At 46.4% G+C, this 20,690-nt stretch overlaps 1 protein-coding gene across 4 annotated transcripts in view; it reads right to left on the reverse strand.

Moving 5' to 3' along the window:
- The window catches only part of ARFIP2 (ARF interacting protein 2), a 63,300-nt gene that overhangs the window by 17,329 nt on the left and 25,281 nt on the right, over window positions 1–20,690 (reverse strand). For 3 of the 4 annotated variants that reach the window (XM_073661193.1, XM_073661192.1, XM_073661194.1), the window contains exons 2-4: window positions 16,933–17,038; window positions 16,049–16,157; window positions 6,177–6,239 (exon numbers count right to left, since the gene is read on the reverse strand). In XM_073661193.1, coding sequence (XP_073517294.1) covers window positions 6,177–6,239; window positions 16,049–16,157; window positions 16,933–17,031 — 271 coding nt within the window. In that variant the 5' untranslated portion in view covers window positions 17,032–17,038. The remainder of the gene's footprint in view (window positions 1–6,176; window positions 6,240–16,048; window positions 16,158–16,932; window positions 17,039–20,690) is intronic. The other variant, XM_073661195.1, reaches the window with a different exon arrangement.

Raw genomic sequence — 20,690 nt, forward strand, 5'->3', positions numbered from 1 at the left:
GAGGAAGGAGTGGAGGAAGGAGTGGAGGAAGGAGAAGATAAATGTGAAGAGTGAGAAGGATGCGAGATGTGGACAGAAGATGAGGAAGGAGTGGAGGAAGGAGAAGACAAATGTGAAGAGTGAGAAGGATGCGAGATGTGGACAGAAGATGAGGAAGGAGTGGAGGAAGGAGAAGATAAATGTGAAGAGTGAGAAGGATGCGAGAGGTGGACAGAAGATGAGGAAGGAGTGGAGGAAGGAGAAGATAAATGTGAAGAGTGAGAAGGATGCGAGATGTGGATAGAAGATGAGGAAGGAGTGGAGGAAGGAGAAGATAAATGTGAAGAGTGAGAAGGATGCGAGATGTGGACAGAAGATGAGGAAGGAGTGGAGGAAGGAGAAGACAAATGTGAAGAGTGAGAAGGATGCGAGATGTGGACAGAAGATGAGGAAGGAGTGGAGGAAGGAGAAGATAAATGTGAAGAGTGAGAAGGATGCGAGATGTGGACAGAAGATGAGGAAGGAGTGGAGGAAGGAGAAGATAAATGTGAAGAGTGAGAAGGATGCGAGATGTGGACAGAAGATGAGGAAGGAGTGGAGGAAGGAGTGGAGGAAGGAGAAGACAAATGTGAAGAGTGAGAAGGATGCGAGATGTGGACAGAAGATGAGGAAGGAGTGGAGGAAGGAGTGGAGGAAGGAGAAGATAAATGTGAAGAGTGAGAAGGATGCGAGAGGTGGACAGAAGATGAGGAAGGAGTGGAGGAAGGAGAAGATAAATGTGAAGAGTGAGAAGGATGCGAGAGGTGGACAGAAGATGAGGAAGGAGTGGAGGAAGGAGAAGATAAATGTGAAGAGTGAGAAGGATGCGAGAGGTGGATAGAAGATGAGGAAGGAGTGGAGGAAGGAGAAGATAAATGTGAAGAGTGAGAAGGATGCGAGATGTGGACAGAAGATGAGGAAGGAGTGGAGGAAGGAGAAGACAAATGTGAAGAGTGAGAAGGATGCGAGATGTGGACAGAAGATGAGGAAGGAGTGGAGGAAGGAGTGGAGGAAGGAGAAGATAAATGTGAAGAGTGAGAAGGATGCGAGAGGTGGACAGAAGATGAGGAAGGAGTGGAGGAAGGAGTGGAGGAAGGAGAAGATAAATGTGAAGAGTGAGAAGGATGCGAGATGTGGATAGAAGATGAGGAAGGAGTGGAGGAAGGAGAAGACAAATGTGAAGAGTGAGAAGGATGCGAGATGTGGACAGAAGATGAGGAAGGAGTGGAGGAAGGAGAAGATAAATGTGAAGAGTGAGAAGGATGCGAGATGTGGACAGAAGATGAGGAAGGAGTGGAGGAAGGAGAAGATAAATGTGAAGAGTGAGAAGGATGCGAGAGGTGGGCAGAAGATGAGGAAGGAGTGGAGGAAGGAGAAGACAAATGTGAAGAGTGAGAAGGATGCGAGATGTGGGCAGAAGATGAGGAAGGAGTGGAGGAAGGAGAAGACAAATGTGAAGAGTGAGAAGGATGCGAGATGTGGGCAGAGGATGAGGAAGGAGTGGAGGAAGGAGAAGACAAATGTGAAGAGTGAGAAGGATGCGAGATGTGGGCAGAAGATGAGGAAGGAGTGGAGGAAGGAGAAGACAAATGTGAAGAGTGAGAAGGATGCGAGAGGTGGGCAGAAGATGAGGAGGAAGGAGTGATGGATGGAAATAAAGAGAAAAGTATAAAGTCAGAATAATATGAACGAAAACAATGACAGCAAAGTATAAAATGGTCATGATGCAAGCGGACAATCACAGATAAGAACCAAAAGGGACAAAGATACACAGAAATGGACAAACAAAAATGAAGAATATATGAATTTCCTTGCTAAGAAGCGGGATGTGATTTACAATGACCCCAGAAGTCGCTTTTCTTCTGCATCCCATAATGACTGGATGAGGCTTCTGGAATTAACCCGAGAGAGAAGAGGTCACCATTGACCACTGGCAGACAGAGTGCCTTTCACACTGGTACTGTACGCGGTGCCGGCTGTTCTGCCAACCATGGAGGGAGTCAAGGCTTCCCTGATTTATCACGGGCATTGTAGCTCTACATGTCTGGCTCTGCTCCATACTACACTCTTCGTTCCTTTTCTTTATGGGGCAGCATTTGTCGCGGTCGCGCTGTAACTTATCTAGGAACAGAGAGCTTTTACAATATCAGCAAAGTGGATGAGATTTTGGGCTGAGGTTTTCACAGTGGATTTCACCCTTAGCATCAGACTGAAACTCACTGAAAATCCACATAAAATCTGTGACAGCCCCAAAGGTGGCTCACGCGGACGACTATCCTGTCAACTGGAGATTTTTCTGCCCTGTGTGGACCTAAGCTTCGTCTAGTTAGCTTTGGGTGTGGTGTCACTCACACACATTTAAGAATTAGAATTAGAACATTTTTAGAATTAAAAGTGAAAGTTTTAAATCCCTGGCGAGGTTGACCATGAAACTGGGCCCTCCTTATCATCATCATCACCAGCATCCATGGGCTTAGGACACGACCCAATCTAGGACAGAACAAACTACAAAGCCGCTAGAATCTCTTCACAGGACACAACTTGACATATAAACAACCAACTTCTGACATTTTAGGACATAAATGCCCCTGGTTATGAAGGCGAGTGAAGACCACTAGATCCGCAGTTGGGGTTAAGTCGCTTCTGCCTGCATGCTTGGCCTGAGTAATCTGCACTCAAGAAGCGGACCTTATCTGGCCCCATCTGTGATGCCCCTCGCTCCACTGCTCCGTCCTGGAGTAGAACAGTCAGCTCATTAGATGCTCGGTATCAAAGGGCTGAGACCTCATGTCACATTTGCCTAGCAGTCAGTCCTTGACCCCTTAAAAGCCCTGAAGAAGGACTTAGAATTTTGGCCTTGGAGAAACCTTATGTTAGTGGGCATTGTATCTGCCAAACAGTAGGAGTTGGAGGACTGGCCAGGAGTCTTACTCAAAGACGTTTTTTTTTTTTTCTTCGAGTACAAGGCAGCAATCGTTCACCAATTAAAGGATTTACTTTAGGGATTGTGTCATTGGGATGGCGAGTTGGTTGAATAATGGAGGGGTGTCCTGTGAACCCTTAACTCATGGGTGCAGCCTTCAAATCAAGGAAAGTTTCAGGGGAAAAAATTTCGACTTTTTGCCTGTATTTTTTAGAAAACCTCACTGATCACTAATATCCATTTGAAATTACCCCCAAAATTACAGTAGATGTGGATTCAAGAAAACTGGGATATATGTAAAGATCTGTTACCAGTTTTGAAAGTAAAACCAAGTTACGAGGTTAGTCAGTCATGGTCAATCCTTAAAGGGGTTGTTCAGACTTGGGGATCAAGTCTGCAGTCACTGTACGTGAATCACAAGGTCAGGATTCTCCAAAGCTGGCATTAGGATTTACAGGTATACGGACACGTCTAGTCGGAATGTGGCCAGAAGCATGGAAATCGCATATTTGTTGTCACATGACCAACCGCTCCCGGCACCGGAGAATCCTGTGAAGATTCACAAGTCTGCAGTCACATCGAATGACTGCAGACTTGAACCCCAAGTCTGGACAACCCCTTTAATGAACTGTATTCCAAAGTAATTATACAGGTGTCCACCAGCTGCAAACAGGAACAAGAGACAAATACACAATCCCTCCTTACAGTGGAAACGCGCTTTACACAGGAAAAAAAAAGCATCAGCCATTGCCCAGGGGAGAAAGCGGCTTTATATAAGAGTCACCAAAAGACAAATAATAATTACATGAAAGGTACCCGGATTGGAAGGGTTTCTGCGCGCTCTGGAATCAGGACACGACTTCTAGTAGATCCAATTGCAGGTTTATTGTCGACGCGTTTCAGAGTCCACCGACTCCTTCCTCAGGACAACCATACAAAAACAGCATATGGTTAGAAAAAAAATGTTTTTGTATGGTTGTCCTGAGGAAGTAGTCGGTGGACTCTGAAACGCGTCGACAATAAACCTGCAATTGGATCTACTGTAAGTCGTGTCCTGATTCCAGAGCGCGCAGAAACCCTTCCAATCCGGGTACCTTTATTGATACTTTATGGAAGCTAAGATAAGAGGCTCCTTCTCTGAAAGGAAAAAAAGATACATCACTATCCCTCCGAGGAAAGACAGACGCTCCTTCACAGCGGAAAAAGATACGAAGCTTCGTCTCCGAAGAAAACTATACAACGCTACTCTTCAAGAAAAAAGATACGAGACTCTTCGTCCAAGGAAAGACATACAAGGCTCCTTCTCTGAGGGGGGAGAAAAAAAAAAAAAAGATAGGACACTATTCCTCCGATGAAAAAGATACGACACTGCGTCTCCGAGGAACAATATAAGACGTTCCTTCTCGAGGAAAGAGATACAAAAATGATACGACGCTCCCCCTCCAAGGAAAGAGACGGGACGCTCCCCCTCCAAGGAAAGAGACGGGACGCTCCCCCTCCAAGGAAAGAGACGGGACGCTCCCCCTCCAAGGAAAGAGACGGGACGCTCCCCCTCCAAGGAAAGAGACGGGACGCTCCCCTTCCAAGGAAAGAGACGGGACGCTCCCCTTCCAAGGAAAGAGACGGGACGCTCCCCTTCCAAGGAAAGAGACGGGACGCTCCCCTTCCAAGGAAAGAGACGGGACGCTCCCCCTCCAAGGAAAGAGACGGGACGCTCCCCCTCCAAGGAAAGAGACGGGACGCTCCCCCTCCAAGGAAAGAGACGGGACGCTCCCCCTCCAAGGAAAGAGACGGGACGCTCCCCCTCCAAGGAAAGAGACGGGACGCTCCCCCTCCAAGGAAAGAGACGGGACGCTCCCCCTCCAAGGAAAGAGACGGGACGCTCCCCCTCCAAGGAAAGAGACGGGACGCTCCCCCTCCAAGGAAAGAGACGGGACGCTCCCCCTCCAAGGAAAGAGACGGGACGCTCCTCCTCCAAGGGGAAAAAAGAAAGATACAACACTACTCAGACGAGGATAAAGATACGAAGCTCCATCACTGAGGAAAAATATAAGAAGCTCCCTCCTCTGCGAGGAAAGAGATAAGACACTCCGAGGAAAAAGATACAAGGCTCCTCATCTGAGGGAAAAAAAAGATAAGATGCTCCTCGTCCGAGTAAAAGGAAACCACGCTCCTCGTCTGAGGAAAACGATACGACACTTCTCCGAAGAAAAAAATACAACGCTCCTCATACTAGGAAAAAAGAAGTATGACGCTTCTGCTCAGGGATAACAGATACGACGCTTCTGCTCCCAGGAAAAATGATGTCCTGTAGTAATTCCAGCAACCATCACAGTCATGTGAGTGGAGTCTGCAGACATCCATGTGCTTCCAGCCCACACGCCCATGCAGAAGAATGGAAGGATCTGAAACTTCTGAAGCAAAATGAACTGCATCACGTAAACCAGTCCTAAGATATGAGAAAACTCCACTTCCAAGAAAAGATCAAACCTCAAAAATCTCCCGTATTAAATCAGCATCAGTTGTCATAACCATCCTGTGAAATATCATAAAAATGTTAAAATCAAGAAAAGAGTTCTCCTTTAGCAAGAGCAGAGATAGCCCATCGTAGAAAAAGAATAAGCAGCCCCGAAGAAGCCAAAGTGGAAGAATTAACAGCCACCAAGACGCCACCAAGAAGGAAGGAATAGTGCCAGTGACAACTCGAGAATGAATGGATTCCCATGTTAAGTGAGGAGAAGGAAAGCACCAAATCCAAATCTCAGGCTGGATCCAATCTGATCCTCAAGTCTGACCATTACCAATTACTTCTAAAGGGCTTTTCCCCACACAACATTTATCAACTATCCACAGAATACCTGATAAATTCTGGAGATCCCATCAACCAACAGAACAAGAGTCCCAAGTGGAAGGACCACAGCGAGGTGGAACATGAATGGAGCTGCATGAGCAGTGTCGCACCATTAGAGGTCCATAGAATGACAAAAATATAATAATAATAATAATAATAATAATAAAAAGAAGAAAAGTCCGAATCCTAAAGTGCAACCTGGATTTGGTGAAGGATTAGAAGAAATTCATAGAAGTAGTAAAGAACAGCAGCAAAAGAATAGGGCTAACATAGGCCATTGGCAGAAGGTTAGGATTAGGACAGTTAGGCCTGGCGGGCGAGATCCCATGCATAGAGCGCCACCAGGCTAAGACTCAAGCTCAGGTTATATATACAGGCAGTGACCTTGTCCCTCTGTACTCAGGAATCGCAGTCCAAGGTAGTTGGGATTAAACTGCACCGCAGGCCCTAAACAAAACCAGACAGCAAAAACCATGAGCGAGACGGTTATTCCATAGATAGAAAAGATTACATGTACTGGGACACTACATAATCATTTACAAATGTGCCAAAGTCACCTCTCACCGCTACAACCCAAGGAGGAATCCCTAAACACACAATGCCTTGAAAAAAATATTCATACCCGTGAACTTTTCCACATTTTTCTGTTACACCCACAAACTTAAATGTGTTTTAAGGGATTTTCTGTGATACCAACACAAAGTAGCAAGTATTCGTGAAGTGTAAAAGAAACGATACGAGGTTTTCTAATTATTTAAAAAATATAAAATATGAAAACTGTGATTATATTATTATTTAACGCCCTTCAGCTCAATCTCGAGCTATGGCGACTTGATGGATGAACGCTCTGTAGGAAGATCCATCTTGTGGAATCCTAGATAGATCCACAAGGGTCTTCTCCGCCATTATCTCGATAGTATCAAGCCATCGGGTTGCTGGTCTTGCTTTTCGCCTTGTTCCTTCTATTCTTCCGACCAGGACGTCCTTCTCCAGTGATTGCTCTCTTCATATGAGGTGTCCAAAGTAAGTAACTCATAGCTCGGTGATCCTCGCTTCCAGTGACATGTCTGGCTTGGTTTGTTCTTCTTGCCATCCATGGTATTGATAACCTCCTTCTCCAGCACCACATTTCGAAGGCATTGATTCTTCTTCTTCTGTCTTGTTTCTGTCACATCTCCACCAGAGCATGGTCCTGCAACTTCTGTCACCACTGTATTCACTCTGTGAGCGGCGCTGATGATAGAACTGTCAGAACCAGAAACTCTGGACGGCAGGCTCTCTCCAACCACTAAGGTTAGAGTGGCTGGGATCTGTAGTGCCATCCAGTCTGGCAGTATGGGTGTGTGTGCTTCCAGAGCACCACACCTTACTTAAGCCTCCATTTCTCTGGAGCCCGCCAGACTGAGTGACTTGTACCAAGCCCGTCCGAGGCAGCCTTCTGAGCCTGTGGCCTCAGGCAGACCTTACAGTCTCTTTATCATCCAGGTTTCGCATCCTTATGTTACTACGGAAAAGACCAGACTATGTACGAGTTGTGTCTCCATCACCAGTGAAATGTTCCTTGATTTGAAGGCCTCGTCCAGTGACTTCACTGTGGATTTGCCCGCAGCTATTCTATTGATTTCCGGTGTCGTCGCTGCATCTTGAGTGATCATCGATCCGAGTAGGTTGAAGTCCTTTGCACCTTCCAGCTCTTCGCCGTCCATATCAGATGTCCCGATCGTACCTGGCAGTAGATAATATCTTTGTCTTCCATGTATTGAGAAGGAGTCCCATGCTCGAGCTTTCCATCTTGACACTCTGTAATTAGACCTTCATTCCATCTACTCTTGTTGCTATCAATGTTGCATCATTTGCATATTTTATATTGTTGATGATTTCTCCAGCAATTTTAATTCCTTCCCCTTTTTTGGCAAATCCAGTATTCCTGAAAATAGCTTCTGCATATAAATTGAAGAGAAAGTGGTGACAGGACGCCGCCTTGTCGAATGCTTCGCTCTACTTTGAATCATTCAGTCCACCAGAGTCAATACTTTGTAGGACCACCTTCCGCTGCAATTACTGCTGCAGTCTTTTGGGGTCTGTCTCTCCACCTTTCTCTGCTGCAGTCTTTTGGGGTCTGTCTCTCCACCTTTCTCTGCTGCAGTCTTTTGGGGTCTGTCTCTCCACCTTTCTCTGCTGCAGTCTTTTGGGGTCTGTCTCTCCAGCTTTGCACATCTAGAGGTGACATTTTGCCCCGACTTCTTTACCCCCTTGCTCTCGCTCAGTGATCGGATGGAGATGTCTGTGATCGGTGATTTTCACGTCTTGTCACAGATTCTCTGGGATTTGGGTCTGGACTGTGACTGGACCAAACACATGAATATGCTTTGATCTAAACAATCCATTGTAGCTCTGGCAGGATGTTGAGGGTCATCGTCCTGCTGGAAGGTGAACCTATGCTCCAGTCTTTTGTAGCCTCTAACAGGTTTTCTTCAGGATTGTCCTGTATTTAGCTCCATTCATCTTCCCATCACCTCTGACCAGTTTCCCTGTCCCTGCTGAAGAAAAGCCTCCCCACAACATGATGCTGCCACCACCATGTGTGACGGTGGGCATGGTGTTTTTAGGGTGATGTGCAGTGTTAGTTTTCCGTCACACACAGCATTTTGCATTTAGCCCAAAAAGTTCTCTTTTGGTCTCATCTGACCAGAGCACCTTCCTCGACATGCTCGCTATGTCCCCTACGTGGCTTTTTGAAAAACAACAAATGATGCTTCTTATGGCTTGCTTTCAAAAATGGCTTTCTTCTTGCCACTCTTCCATAAAGGCGAGACTTCGACTAATAGGACAGATCCCCCCTGAGCTGTGGATCTCTGCAGCTCCTCCAGTGACCATGGCCCTCGTGGCTGCTTCTCTCATTAGTGCTTTCCTTGCTTGGCATGTCAGTTTAGGTGGACGGCCATGTCTTGGTAGCTTTGCAGTTGTGACATACTCCTTCCATTCCTAATTAATTTTTTTCTTTGTACATCACAAATACTTGCTACTTCGTGTTGGTATATCACATAAGAGTTGAAGAGGTATGAATACTTTTTCAAAGCACTGTAGGTGTCCTGTGACAAAAAGTACAATCATGAACCTGCCTCAAGCAAGCAAAAGACAAGATTGACAGTTCTCTAAAATATGATAACCCCTAGGACATCCATTATGGTGATCTGCATCACTACCATCATTGTACATCATCTCCTCTACACCCTCCATTATGGTGATCTCCATTAGACTTTGGCTCGTCTGCTTTTTGCCCCGACGCAGGGGTGAAACTCATAGTAGACTGTGGGCATTTTTGGACTTCTCTTGTACCATACGCAGAGTCTTAGAACAGGGATAAGTTCCAGTGTCGATGAGGAATCACCCTTATTTGGGTGAGAACCCCCTTTTAGCCATAATATAGGCTTTAGATAAGGTTGTGGCCCAGGAGTATTGTACTGGAATCTCCTTCACAGATAATGTGGTACCTACATGTGTATTCAATCTGTAAAGTCCACATTGATGGCTCTCGTGGTTTATATTTATTGTGGTGACAACTAGTAAGTTGTTCTGAGCACTTTATATACTGGTTAAAATATTCATCCTATATTAAAGGAATAAAATATGGATATTTTCTAAGCAACCTCCATCTCTTACATCAATAGGAGATTATCTCCTCTACACCCTCCATCATGGTATCTCCATTACTTCCATCTTTAGGTCATCATCTCCTTTACACCCTCCACCATGGTATCTCCATTACTTCCATCTTTAGGTCATCATCTCCTTTACACCCTTCACCATGGTATCTCCATTACTTCCATCTTTAGGTCATCATCTCCTTTACACCCTCCACCATGGTATCTCCATTACTTCCATCTTTAGGTCATCATCTCCTTTACACCCTCCACCATGGTATCTCCATTACTTCCATCTTTAGGTCATCATCTCCTTTACACCCTCCATCATGGTATCTCCATTACTTCCATCTTTAGGTCATCATCACCTCTACACCCTCCATCATGGTATCTCCATTACTTCCATCTTTAGGTCATCCTCTCCTTTACACCCTCCATCATGGTATCTCCATTACTTCCATCTTTAGGTCATCCTCTCGTCTACACCCTCCACCATGGTATCTCCATTACTTCCATCTTTAGGTCATCATCTCCTTTACACCCTGCATCGTGATATCTACATTACTTCCATCATTAGAAGATCATATCCTCTACATCCTCCATCATGGTGAACTCAATTACTTCCATCATTTGGACAGCATCTCCTTCTACACCCTCCATCTTGATATCTATATTACCTTCATCATTAGGATAGTATATCCTCTACATCATGGTGATCTTGAGTACTTCCATTAATAGGAGATCATCTCGTATAAACCCACCATCATGATGATCTCGGTCATAGAAAATATTGAGATTCGAAAAGCCACTAGTGAGGGGGCATTCACCCTCCTCCCTCACACAGAATTGCAATAGGAACAAGAGCTGACACTCAGTCTCTTAGAAATAGACTTGTACAATGGACATAAAGGAAGTAGGAAATTACACATAGCTGGGAAGTGACAATCCTAAATAAAATGCAGACAGCTCCTTTTCAAGCAAAGGACCTCAGCAATGCCAAAGAGGATGTCTGTTGTGAGGGAGACAAAGATTTATAGATTGGACAGATAATTAGGACAGGATACCTCTCCAGGATGAAACTGTTATTGTGAAAAAACTTCCCAAAGACTTGATGTCACCGGTGAAAAGGTAGAGAGATATTGGGGTTTGTATAGATCTGAAATTGATGGGACATACATTTTAAGCTTCAGTGCTAATCAGGGAAGAAAATGCATATTTTGTCATAACTGTGACACCTGCCTATAAGCCCCAAATCAACAGTAAACAGATGTGGCGATCTCAAACTTCTGCAGTCGTCAGGAGTGAAGAGATCTCATTACTTGGGAATTTCATAAAATCCTGAAGGGCTGAGAACATCCCACAACCTGACCCACGTGAGATCATCAAGAGGGGGGGGGGGGGGGGTGTGTGAGTGTAACTTAAGTGCGGATAAAGGTCAAGCCGAATTGTGGTCTGGGATCCTGTAGAAAAATACACATTGGTGCATGCATGATAGCTGTTCACTGGACGTTTCCTAGGTGATCATCTCCTCTACACTCTCCATCATTGTGATCTCTATTACTTCTATCAATAGGTCATCCTCTCCTCTACACCCTCCATCATGGTGATCTCCATTACTTCTATCAATAGGTGATCATCTCCTCTACACCCTCCATCATGGTGATCTCCATTACTTCTATCAATAGGTGATCATCTCCTCTACACCCTCCATCATGGTGATCTCAGTTACTTCTATCAATAGGTGATCATCTCCTCTACCCCTTTCATCATGGTGATCTCCATTACTTCTATCAATAGGTGATCATCTCCTCTACACCCTCCATCGTGGTGATCTCCATTACTTCTATCAAAAGGTGATCATCTCCTCTACCCCTTTCATCATGGTGATCTCCATTACTTCTATCAATAGGTGATCATCTCCTCTACACCCTCCATCATGGTGATCTCTATTACTTCTATCAATAGGTGATCATCTCCTCTACACCCTCCATCATGGTGATCTCCATTACTTCCACAATTAGGAGATTATCACCTCTACACCTTCCATCATGATGGTCTCCATCATTTACTATTATTAGGATATAATCTCCTTTACACCATCATGGCATCTGCATTACTTCAAACATTAGAAGATCATCTCCTTGATAACCTCCATTATGGTGAATTCATCTCCTCTACACCCTCCATCATGGTGATCTCCATTACTTCTATCAATAGGTGATCATCTCCTCTACACCCTCCATCATGGTGATCTCCATTACTTCTATCAATAGGTGATAATCTCCTCTACACCCTCCATCATGGTGATCTCAGTTACTTCTATCAATAGGTGATCATCTCCTCTACACCCTCCATCATGGTGATCTCAGTTACTTCTATCAATAGGTGATCATCTCCTCTACACCCTCCATCATGGTGATCTCCATTACTTCTATCAATAGGTGATCATCTCCTCTACACCCTCCATCATGGTGATCTCCATTACTTCTATCAATAGGTGATCATCTCCTCTACACCCTCCATCATGGTGATCTCCATTACTTCTATCAATAGGTGATCATCTCCTCTACACCCTCCATCGTGGTGATCTCCATTACTTCTATCAATAGGTGATCATCTCCTCTACACCCTCCATCGTGGTGATCTCCATTACTTCCACAATTAGGAGATTATCACCTCTACACCTTCCATCATGATGGTCTCCATCATTTACTATTATTAGGATATAATCTCCTTTACACCATCATGGCATCTGCATTACTTCAAACATTAGAAGATCATCTCCTTGATAACCTCCATTATGGTGAATTCATCTCCTCTACACCCTCCATCATGGTGATCTACATTACTTTCTATCATTAGAATATCATCTCCTCTACACCGTTTCATTATTTCCATCATGAAGGCATTATGTTCTCAACACGCTTCAATGTCCTACTTTGATAGACAAACTATGTCAAAATAATACATAATAGAAGAATATACACCATTACTGAGAAGAGAAGAACCTTAAAAATCCTGCGGTGAAGCTGCAGTCCAAAATCCAGAGCCGCTCCACATGGAAAGACGTGTCTGGACATCAGGGACTACCATGAATATACACTGATGAGCCAGACACCGTGCAGAGCAGAAGAAAACCTATACGAAAAGGAAATACCACAAATAACCATAAATAACCCGCGCAGACCAGAAGAAAACCTATACGAAAAGGAAATACTACAAATAACCCATGCAGAGCAGAAGAAAACCTATACGAAAAGGAAATACCACAAATAACCCAAGCAGAGCAGAAGAAAACCTATACGAAAAGGAAATACCACAAATAACCCGTGCAGAGCAGATGAAAACCTATACGAAAAGGAAATACCACAAATAACCCGTGCAGAGCAGATGAAAACCTATACGAAAAGGAAATACCACAAATAACCATAAATAACCCGCGCAGACCAGAAGAAAACCTATACGAAAAGGAAATACTACAAATAACCATAAATAACCTGTGCAGACCAGAAGAAAACCTATACGAAAAGGAAATACCACAAATAACCATAAATAACCTGTGCAGACCAGAAGAAAACCTATACGAAGAGGAAATACCACAAATAACCCGTGCAGAGCAGATGAAAACCTATACGAAAAGGAAAGACCACAAATAACCATAAATAACCTGTGCAGACCAGAAGAAAACCTATACAAAAAGGAAATACTACAAATAACCATAAATAACCCGTGCAGAGCAGAAGAAAACCTATACGAAAAGGAAATACTACAAATAACCATAAATAACCTGTGCAGACCAGAAGAAAACCTATACGAAAAGGAAAGACCACAAATAACCATAAATAACCCGCGCAGAGCAGAAGAAAACCTATACGAAAAGGAAATACCACAAATAACCATAAATAACCCGCGCAGAGCAGAAGAAAACCTATACGAAAAGGAAATACCACAAATAACCCGCGCAGAGCAGGGCGGTGGAGTCAGAGTCGGTATAAATGGATCAACCCAACTATAATAAATTGGGTGCAGTCGTTCAATGCAGTTTGTGGGGAATATTTTTTTCATAATAATTTGGGAACGTTATGAACTGTCCTATAAATGTCCGTCCTATTCCTGATCTCAGGGTCTGGACTTTACTGAGATGAATCTGTGCTGCAGTAAATGTACCACTTACACATGAGCCGCGTATGAGGGAGTCGGAGACGCGCGCGGGGGAGCCGGAGACGCGGACATTGAAGAGTCGCAGGTTTGGTCACCGACTCCACAGCCCTGGTGCAGAGGCCAAAATACAGGAATCTCCACACAGAGCCCTGATTCCTGCAGGATATTATCACACGACATTGCAGAACAAATACTCGGTACAAGTTATTACCGTTTATAAACCAACAGCTCCTTATAATCTCCAGATCATTATACCGGACTAAAAGGAAAAGTCCATCGTCCACCTGCTGACAACTTCATATTCTTTCTGATTTTCTATCTCATTTCATCATTTCACAAAAAAACAAGTGAAAAGTTATAATGATCTCAGCAAACAGCAGAATAATCACCTCTATATACAGACTCCAGGCGATATCCCCTATATACAGACTCCAGGCGATATCCCCTATATACAGACTCCAGGCGATATCCCCTATATACAGACTCCAAGTGACGCCGTCATGGTGGCCTCCAGCCCCAGGTGGATGAGATCCATCTCCAGTATCTGTTATCAGGGAGCTGACTGCAGCATTAACCCTGTATTAGCAGGTTTGTGAGGCGACCCCAGTGATGTGCTGTCTACACCACCATTGATTTGTGGCTCCTCCTAGAGGCGGATGGTAGAAATTACAATTGATTATTAAGGTGAATGTTGCCCGGAGAGACACAGACGCCATTGCCGGCCCGGTGAGCTCAGGTCCCATAGCTGGAGCCAGGTAGTGAGAGGGAGAAGACACTGATCAGATATTGGAGACTTGCTGGCAGTGAGGAGATGAATGGGTGGAACAGGCAGCCACGAGAGGTGGTGAGGTCTCCATCACTGGACGTCGTCAGAGGCCGCCGGACACACATCTGTCTGAGAAGGTTTACTGACTCCTGCACTGAGCCGGGGGTGGGCACGAGGACCCAGGAGGTCCCCTCCAACTATAGCCTTCTAGGACTATGTACATGGGGTATATAGTATATACAGGGGGATGGACACGAGGACCCAGGAGGTCCCCTCCAACTATAGCCTTCTAGGACTATGTACATGGGGTATATAGTATATACAGGGGGATGGACACGAGGACCCAGAAGGTCCCCTCCAACTATAGCCTTCTAGGACTATGTACATGGGGTATATAGTATATACAGGGGGTGTACACACACTGTACAGGGGTATATAGTATATACAGGGGGCGTGCACACACTGAACAGGGGTATATAGTATATACAGGCAGTGTACACACACACTGTACAGGGGTATATAGTATATACAGGGGGTGTACACACTGTACAGGGGTATATAGTATATACAGGCAGAGTACACACACACTGTACAGGGGTATATAGTATATACAGGGGAGTGGGCCTCGAGGACCCTGGAGGTCCCTCCGACTCTCACATTCTAGGACTCTATGTACAGGGGTATATAGTATATACAGGGGGTGTACACACACACACTGTACAGGGGTATATAGTATATACAGGGGGCTGGACATGAACACCCTGGAGGTCCCTCCGACTCTCCCATTCTATTGATACTTCAGCTCCGTCTATCTGGAGGACTTCCCGGCCCAGCTGTCCCGTGACCGCACGCTCCCCAACTACCAACCTGCATCCCAGGCCACAGAGGAGCATGTGGGCCGCACAGCTGCGCTCGTTTACCTTTTAGACTGCTGGTGGGAGCACATGGGCTGGACAGCTGCGCTCTCTTACCTTTTAGACTGCTGGTGGGAGCACGTGGGCTGGACAGCTGCGCTCTCCTACCTTTTAGAGTGCTGGTGGGAGCACGTGGGCCGCACAGCTGGGCTCGCTTACCTTTTAAACTGCTGGTGGGAGCACATGGGCCGGACAGCTGCGCTCACTTACCTTTTAGACTGCTGGTGGGAGCACGTGGGCTGGACAGCTGCGCTCTCCTACCTTTTAGACTGCTGGTGGGAGCACGTGGGCCGCACAGCTGCGCTCGCTCACCTTTTAGACTGCTGGTGGGAGCACGTGGGCTGGACAGCTGCGCTCTCTTACCTTTTAGACTGCTGGTGGGAGCAAGTGGGCCGCACAGCTGCACTCGCTTACCTTTTAAACTGCTGGTGGGAGCACGTGGGCTGGACAGCTGCGCTCGCTTACCTTTTAAACTGCTGGTGGGAGCATGTGGGCCGCACAGCTGCGCTCGCTCACCTTTTAGACTGCTGGTGGGAGCACGTGGGCCGCACAGCTGCGCTCTCTTACCTTTTAGACTGCTGGTGGGAGCAAGTGGGCCGCACAGCTGCGCTTGCTTACCTTTTAAACTGCTGGTGGGAGCATGTGGGCCGCACAGCTGCGCTCGCTCACCTTTTAGACTGCTGGTGGGAGCACGTGGGCCGCACAGCTGCGCTCTCTTACCTTTTAGACTGCTGGTGGGAGCACGTGGGCAGCACAGCTGCGCTCGCTTACCTTTTAGACTGCTGGTGGGAATGATTCCTTCTGTGGTTCCTCCATATCCACCAGACACAATGCTGGTCTCGTTGAGGTTGGGGCCGGACACCATGACTTGCTGCAGATCCTACAGACACACATCAGAGAGGTAAGAGCTGTGATTTGTGAGGAAAGGTCTCTTATACATCCTGGACTTATCTCCAGTCTCACGTTAATGGTGGATCGGCAGCAGCGGTCTCCAGCCGACTCCGGCTGTCACAACCCCACTGAGGGCACATTCTGCATTTAACCTTTCCTACGTAACCCGGTAAGACCCTAAGGCGCTCAATGTCTTCCCAGTGTTTATCCATTCCTGACCCCAAGTAGACAACTAAGCAGACAGCTCTTCAGTTACCAGGAAAGTTGTCTGACAACTATTATGGGAAATGTTCACTACAGCTCCAAGACTTGTCACAGATACTAAAATGGGGCTGTGCTGCAATACCAGACTCCACCACAGACAGGAGAGGCGCTGTAGATGACAAAACCGCATACTGCAAATTAAAGCTAGGAAAGGTTGGCTTCTATTCCTTATAATAAGAACGCATTCTTAAAGGGCGAGATATAGAAAGACACCAGCTGTGGTGGAGAAGCCTTGGAAGATGGATCTCAGTGATGGCAATATCATTTATTATTACTATTCCGGGATCCGCTCACCTGAGAGAGAAACACCAGATGGGGATCGGATCAGGGAAAGTCCACAAATGTGGGTGAAAATCAGCACAACTCGCTTGGTGACTTTACATCCAGAAGCTTTACAGCTTCAGACGGAGGTCACGGCAGCAGCGAAATGATAGAAGACCATGAAGAACCTTGGTCACCGACACATGGACATGTGGACAGCATGGACCCCGACACAGTACCTGCTCCAAACTCTCATCTTCATTGATTGTCCCGGAGACCCCATTACTGCTGATGGGAATCTCCATTGTGGCCGCTTTGCTCATTATTCCTTCAGACATCTTGATCCTGCAATGAAAGTAGGAATGATCAGACCGCAGGCCCAGGAGGACTGACCTGCACTAGAACCATGGTCGGCGAGAGGTCCTGGAGTGACGCTCATCCCTCCTGCCCACACAGGCATAATATCATCTTATCACAGCGTGAGAAGTCAGACCGACGAGGGAGAAGATCCTACATCTACACCGCAGAGCAGTATATACTCAGACCTACGAGAAACCGTAGACGATTCTTCAGGACATTACTGACCAAAGCTCCCTCCTACACAAAAATTACAGCAAAAGATGAAAACCCCTCAAGACATGGGAGAGATGAGAAGACAGGAAGATGTGTAGAGACATGGGGGAGATGAGGAGACAGGACGATGTGTAGAGACATGGGAGAGATGAGGAGACCGGACAATGTGTAGAGACATGGGAGAGATGAGGAGACCGGACAATGTGTAGAGACATGGGAGAGATGAGGAGACAGGACGATGTGTAGAGACATGGGAGAGATGAGGAGACCGGACAATGTGTAGAGACATGGGAGAGATGAGGAGACCGGACAATGTGTAGAGACATGGGAGAGATGAGGAGACAGGACGATGTGTAGAGACATGGGAGAGATGAGGAGACCGGACAATGTGTAGAGACATGGGAGAGATGAGAAGACGGGACGATGTGTAGAGACATGGGAGAGATGAGAAGACGGGACGATGTGTAGAGACATGGGAGAGATGAGAAGACGGGACGATGTGTAGAGACATGGGAGAGATGAGGAGACAGGACGATGTGTAGAGACATGGGAGAGATGAGGAGACAGGACGATGTGTAGAGACATGGGAGAAATGGGAGAGATGAGGAGACAGGGAGATGTGTAGAGACATGGGAGAGATGAGAAGACAGGACGATGTGGAGAGACATGGGAGAGATGAGGAGACAGGACAATGTGGAGAGACATGGGAGAGATGAGGAGACAGGACAATGTGTAGAGACATGGGAGAGATGAGGAGACAGGACGATGTGTAGAGACATGGGAGAGATGAGGAGACAGGACGATGTGTAGAGACATGGGAGAGATGAGGAGACAGGACAATGTGTAGAGACATGGGAGAGATGAGGAGACAGGACAATGTGTAGAGACATGGGAGAGATGAGGAGACAGGACAATGTGTAGAGACATGGGAGAGATGAGAAGACAGGACGATGTGTAGAGACATGAGAAGACAGGACGATGTGTAGAGACATGAGAAGACAGGACGATGTGTAGAGACATGAGAAGACAGGACGATGTGTAGAGACATGAGAAGACAGGACGATGTGTAGAGACATGAGAAGACAGGACGATGTGTAGAGACATGAGAAGACAGGACGATGTGTAGAGACATGGGAGAGATGAGGAGACAGGACGATGTGTAGAGACATGGGAGAGATGAGAAGACAGGACGATGTGTAGAGACATGAGAAGACAGGACGATGTGTAGAGACATGAGAAGACAGGACGATGTGTAGAGACATGAGAAGACAGGACGATGTGTAGAGACATGAGAAGACAGGACGATGTGTAGAGACATGAGAAGACAGGACGATGTGTAGAGACATGAGAAGACAGGACGATGTGTAGAGACATGAGAAGACAGGACGATGTGTAGAGACATGGGAGAGATGAGGAGACAGGGCGATGTGTAGAGACATGGGAGAGATGAGGAGACAGGGCGATGTGTAGAGACATGGGAGAGATGAGGAGACAGGGCGATGTGTAGAGACATGGGAGAGATGAGAAGACAGGACGATGTGTAGAGACATGGGAGACATGAGAAGACAGGACGATGTGTAGAGACATGGGAGACATGAGAAGACAGGACGATGTGTAGAGACATGAGAAGACAGGACGATGTGTAGAGACATGAGAAGACAGGACGATGTGTAGAGACATGAGAAGACAGGACGATGTGTAGAGACATGAGAAGACAGGACGATGTGTAGAGACATGAGAAGACAGGACGATGTGTAGAGACATGAGAAGACAGGACGATGTGTAGAGACATGAGAAGACAGGACGATGTGTAGAGACATGAGAAGACAGGACGATGTGTAGAGACATGAGAAGACAGGACGATGTGTAGAGACATGAGAAGACAGGACGATGTGTAGAGACATGAGAAGACAGGACGATGTGTAGAGACATGAGAAGACAGGACGATGTGTAGAGACATGAGAAGACAGGACGATGTGTAGAGACATGAGAAGACAAGACGATGTGTAGAGACATGAGAAGACAGGACGATGTGTAGAGACATGAGAAGACAGGACGATGTGTAGAGACATGAGAAGACAGGACGATGTGTAGAGACATGAGAAGACAGGACGATGTGTAGAGACATGAGAAGACAGGACGATGTGTAGAGACATGAGAAGACAAGACGATGTGTAGAGACATGAGAAGACAGGACGATGTGTAGAGACATGGGAGAGATGAGGAGACAGGGCGATGTGTAGAGACATGGGAGAGATGAGAAGACAGGACGATGTGTAGAGACATGAGAAGACAGGACGATGTGTAGAGACATGAGAAGACAGGACGATGTGTAGAGACATGAGAAGACAGGACGATGTGTAGAGACATGAGAAGACAGGACGATGTGTAGAGACATGAGAAGACAGGACGATGTGTAGAGACATGAGAAGACAGGACGATGTGTAGAGACATGAGAAGACAGGACGATGTGTAGAGACATGAGAAGACAGGACGATGTGTAGAGACATGAGAAGACAGGACGATGTGTAGAGACATGAGAAGACAGGACGATGTGTAGAGACATGAGAAGACAGGACGATGTGTAGAGACATTGGAGAGATGAGGAGACAGGGCGATGTGGAGAGACATGGGAGAGATGAGGAGACAGGACGATGTGTAGAGACATGGGAGAGATGAGGAGACAGGGCGATGTGTAGAGACATGGGAGAGATGAGGAGACAGGGCGATGTGTAGAGAAATGGGAGAAATGGGAGAGATGAGGAGACAGGGAGATGTGTAGAGACATGGGAGAGATGAGAAGACAGGACGATGTGTAGAGACATGGGAGAGATGAGAAGACAGGACGATGTGTAGAGACATGGGAGAGATGAGGAGACAGGACGATGTGTAGAGACATGGGAGAGATGAGAAGACGGGACGATGTGTAGAGACATGGGAGAGATGAGAAGACGGGACGATGTGTAGAGACATGGGAGAGATGAGAAGACGGGACGATGTGTAGAGACATGGGAGAGATGAGGAGACAGGACGATGTGTAGAGACATGGGAGAGATGAGGAGACAGGACGATGTGTAGAGACATGGGAGAAATGGGAGAGATGAGGAGACAGGGAGATGTGTAGAGACATGGGAGAGATGAGAAGACAGGACGATGTGTAGAGACATGGGAGAGATGAGAAGACAGGACGATGTGTAGAGACATGGGAGAGATGAGGAGACAGGACGATGTGTAGAGACATGGGAGAGATGAGAAGACGGGACGATGTGTAGAGACATGGGAGAGATGAGAAGACAGGACGATGTGTAGAGACATGGGAGAGATGAGAAGACAGGACGATGTGTAGAGACATGGGAGAGATGAGGAGACAGGACGATGTGTAGAGACATGGGAGAGATGAGGAGACAGGACGATGTGTAGAGAC

This window comes from Phyllobates terribilis, unplaced genomic scaffold (assembly GCF_046119375.1).
Source record: "Phyllobates terribilis strain yellow unplaced genomic scaffold, ASM4611937v1 Scaffold_2__4_contigs__length_985480577, whole genome shotgun sequence".
NCBI lineage: Eukaryota > Metazoa > Chordata > Amphibia > Anura > Dendrobatidae > Phyllobates > Phyllobates terribilis.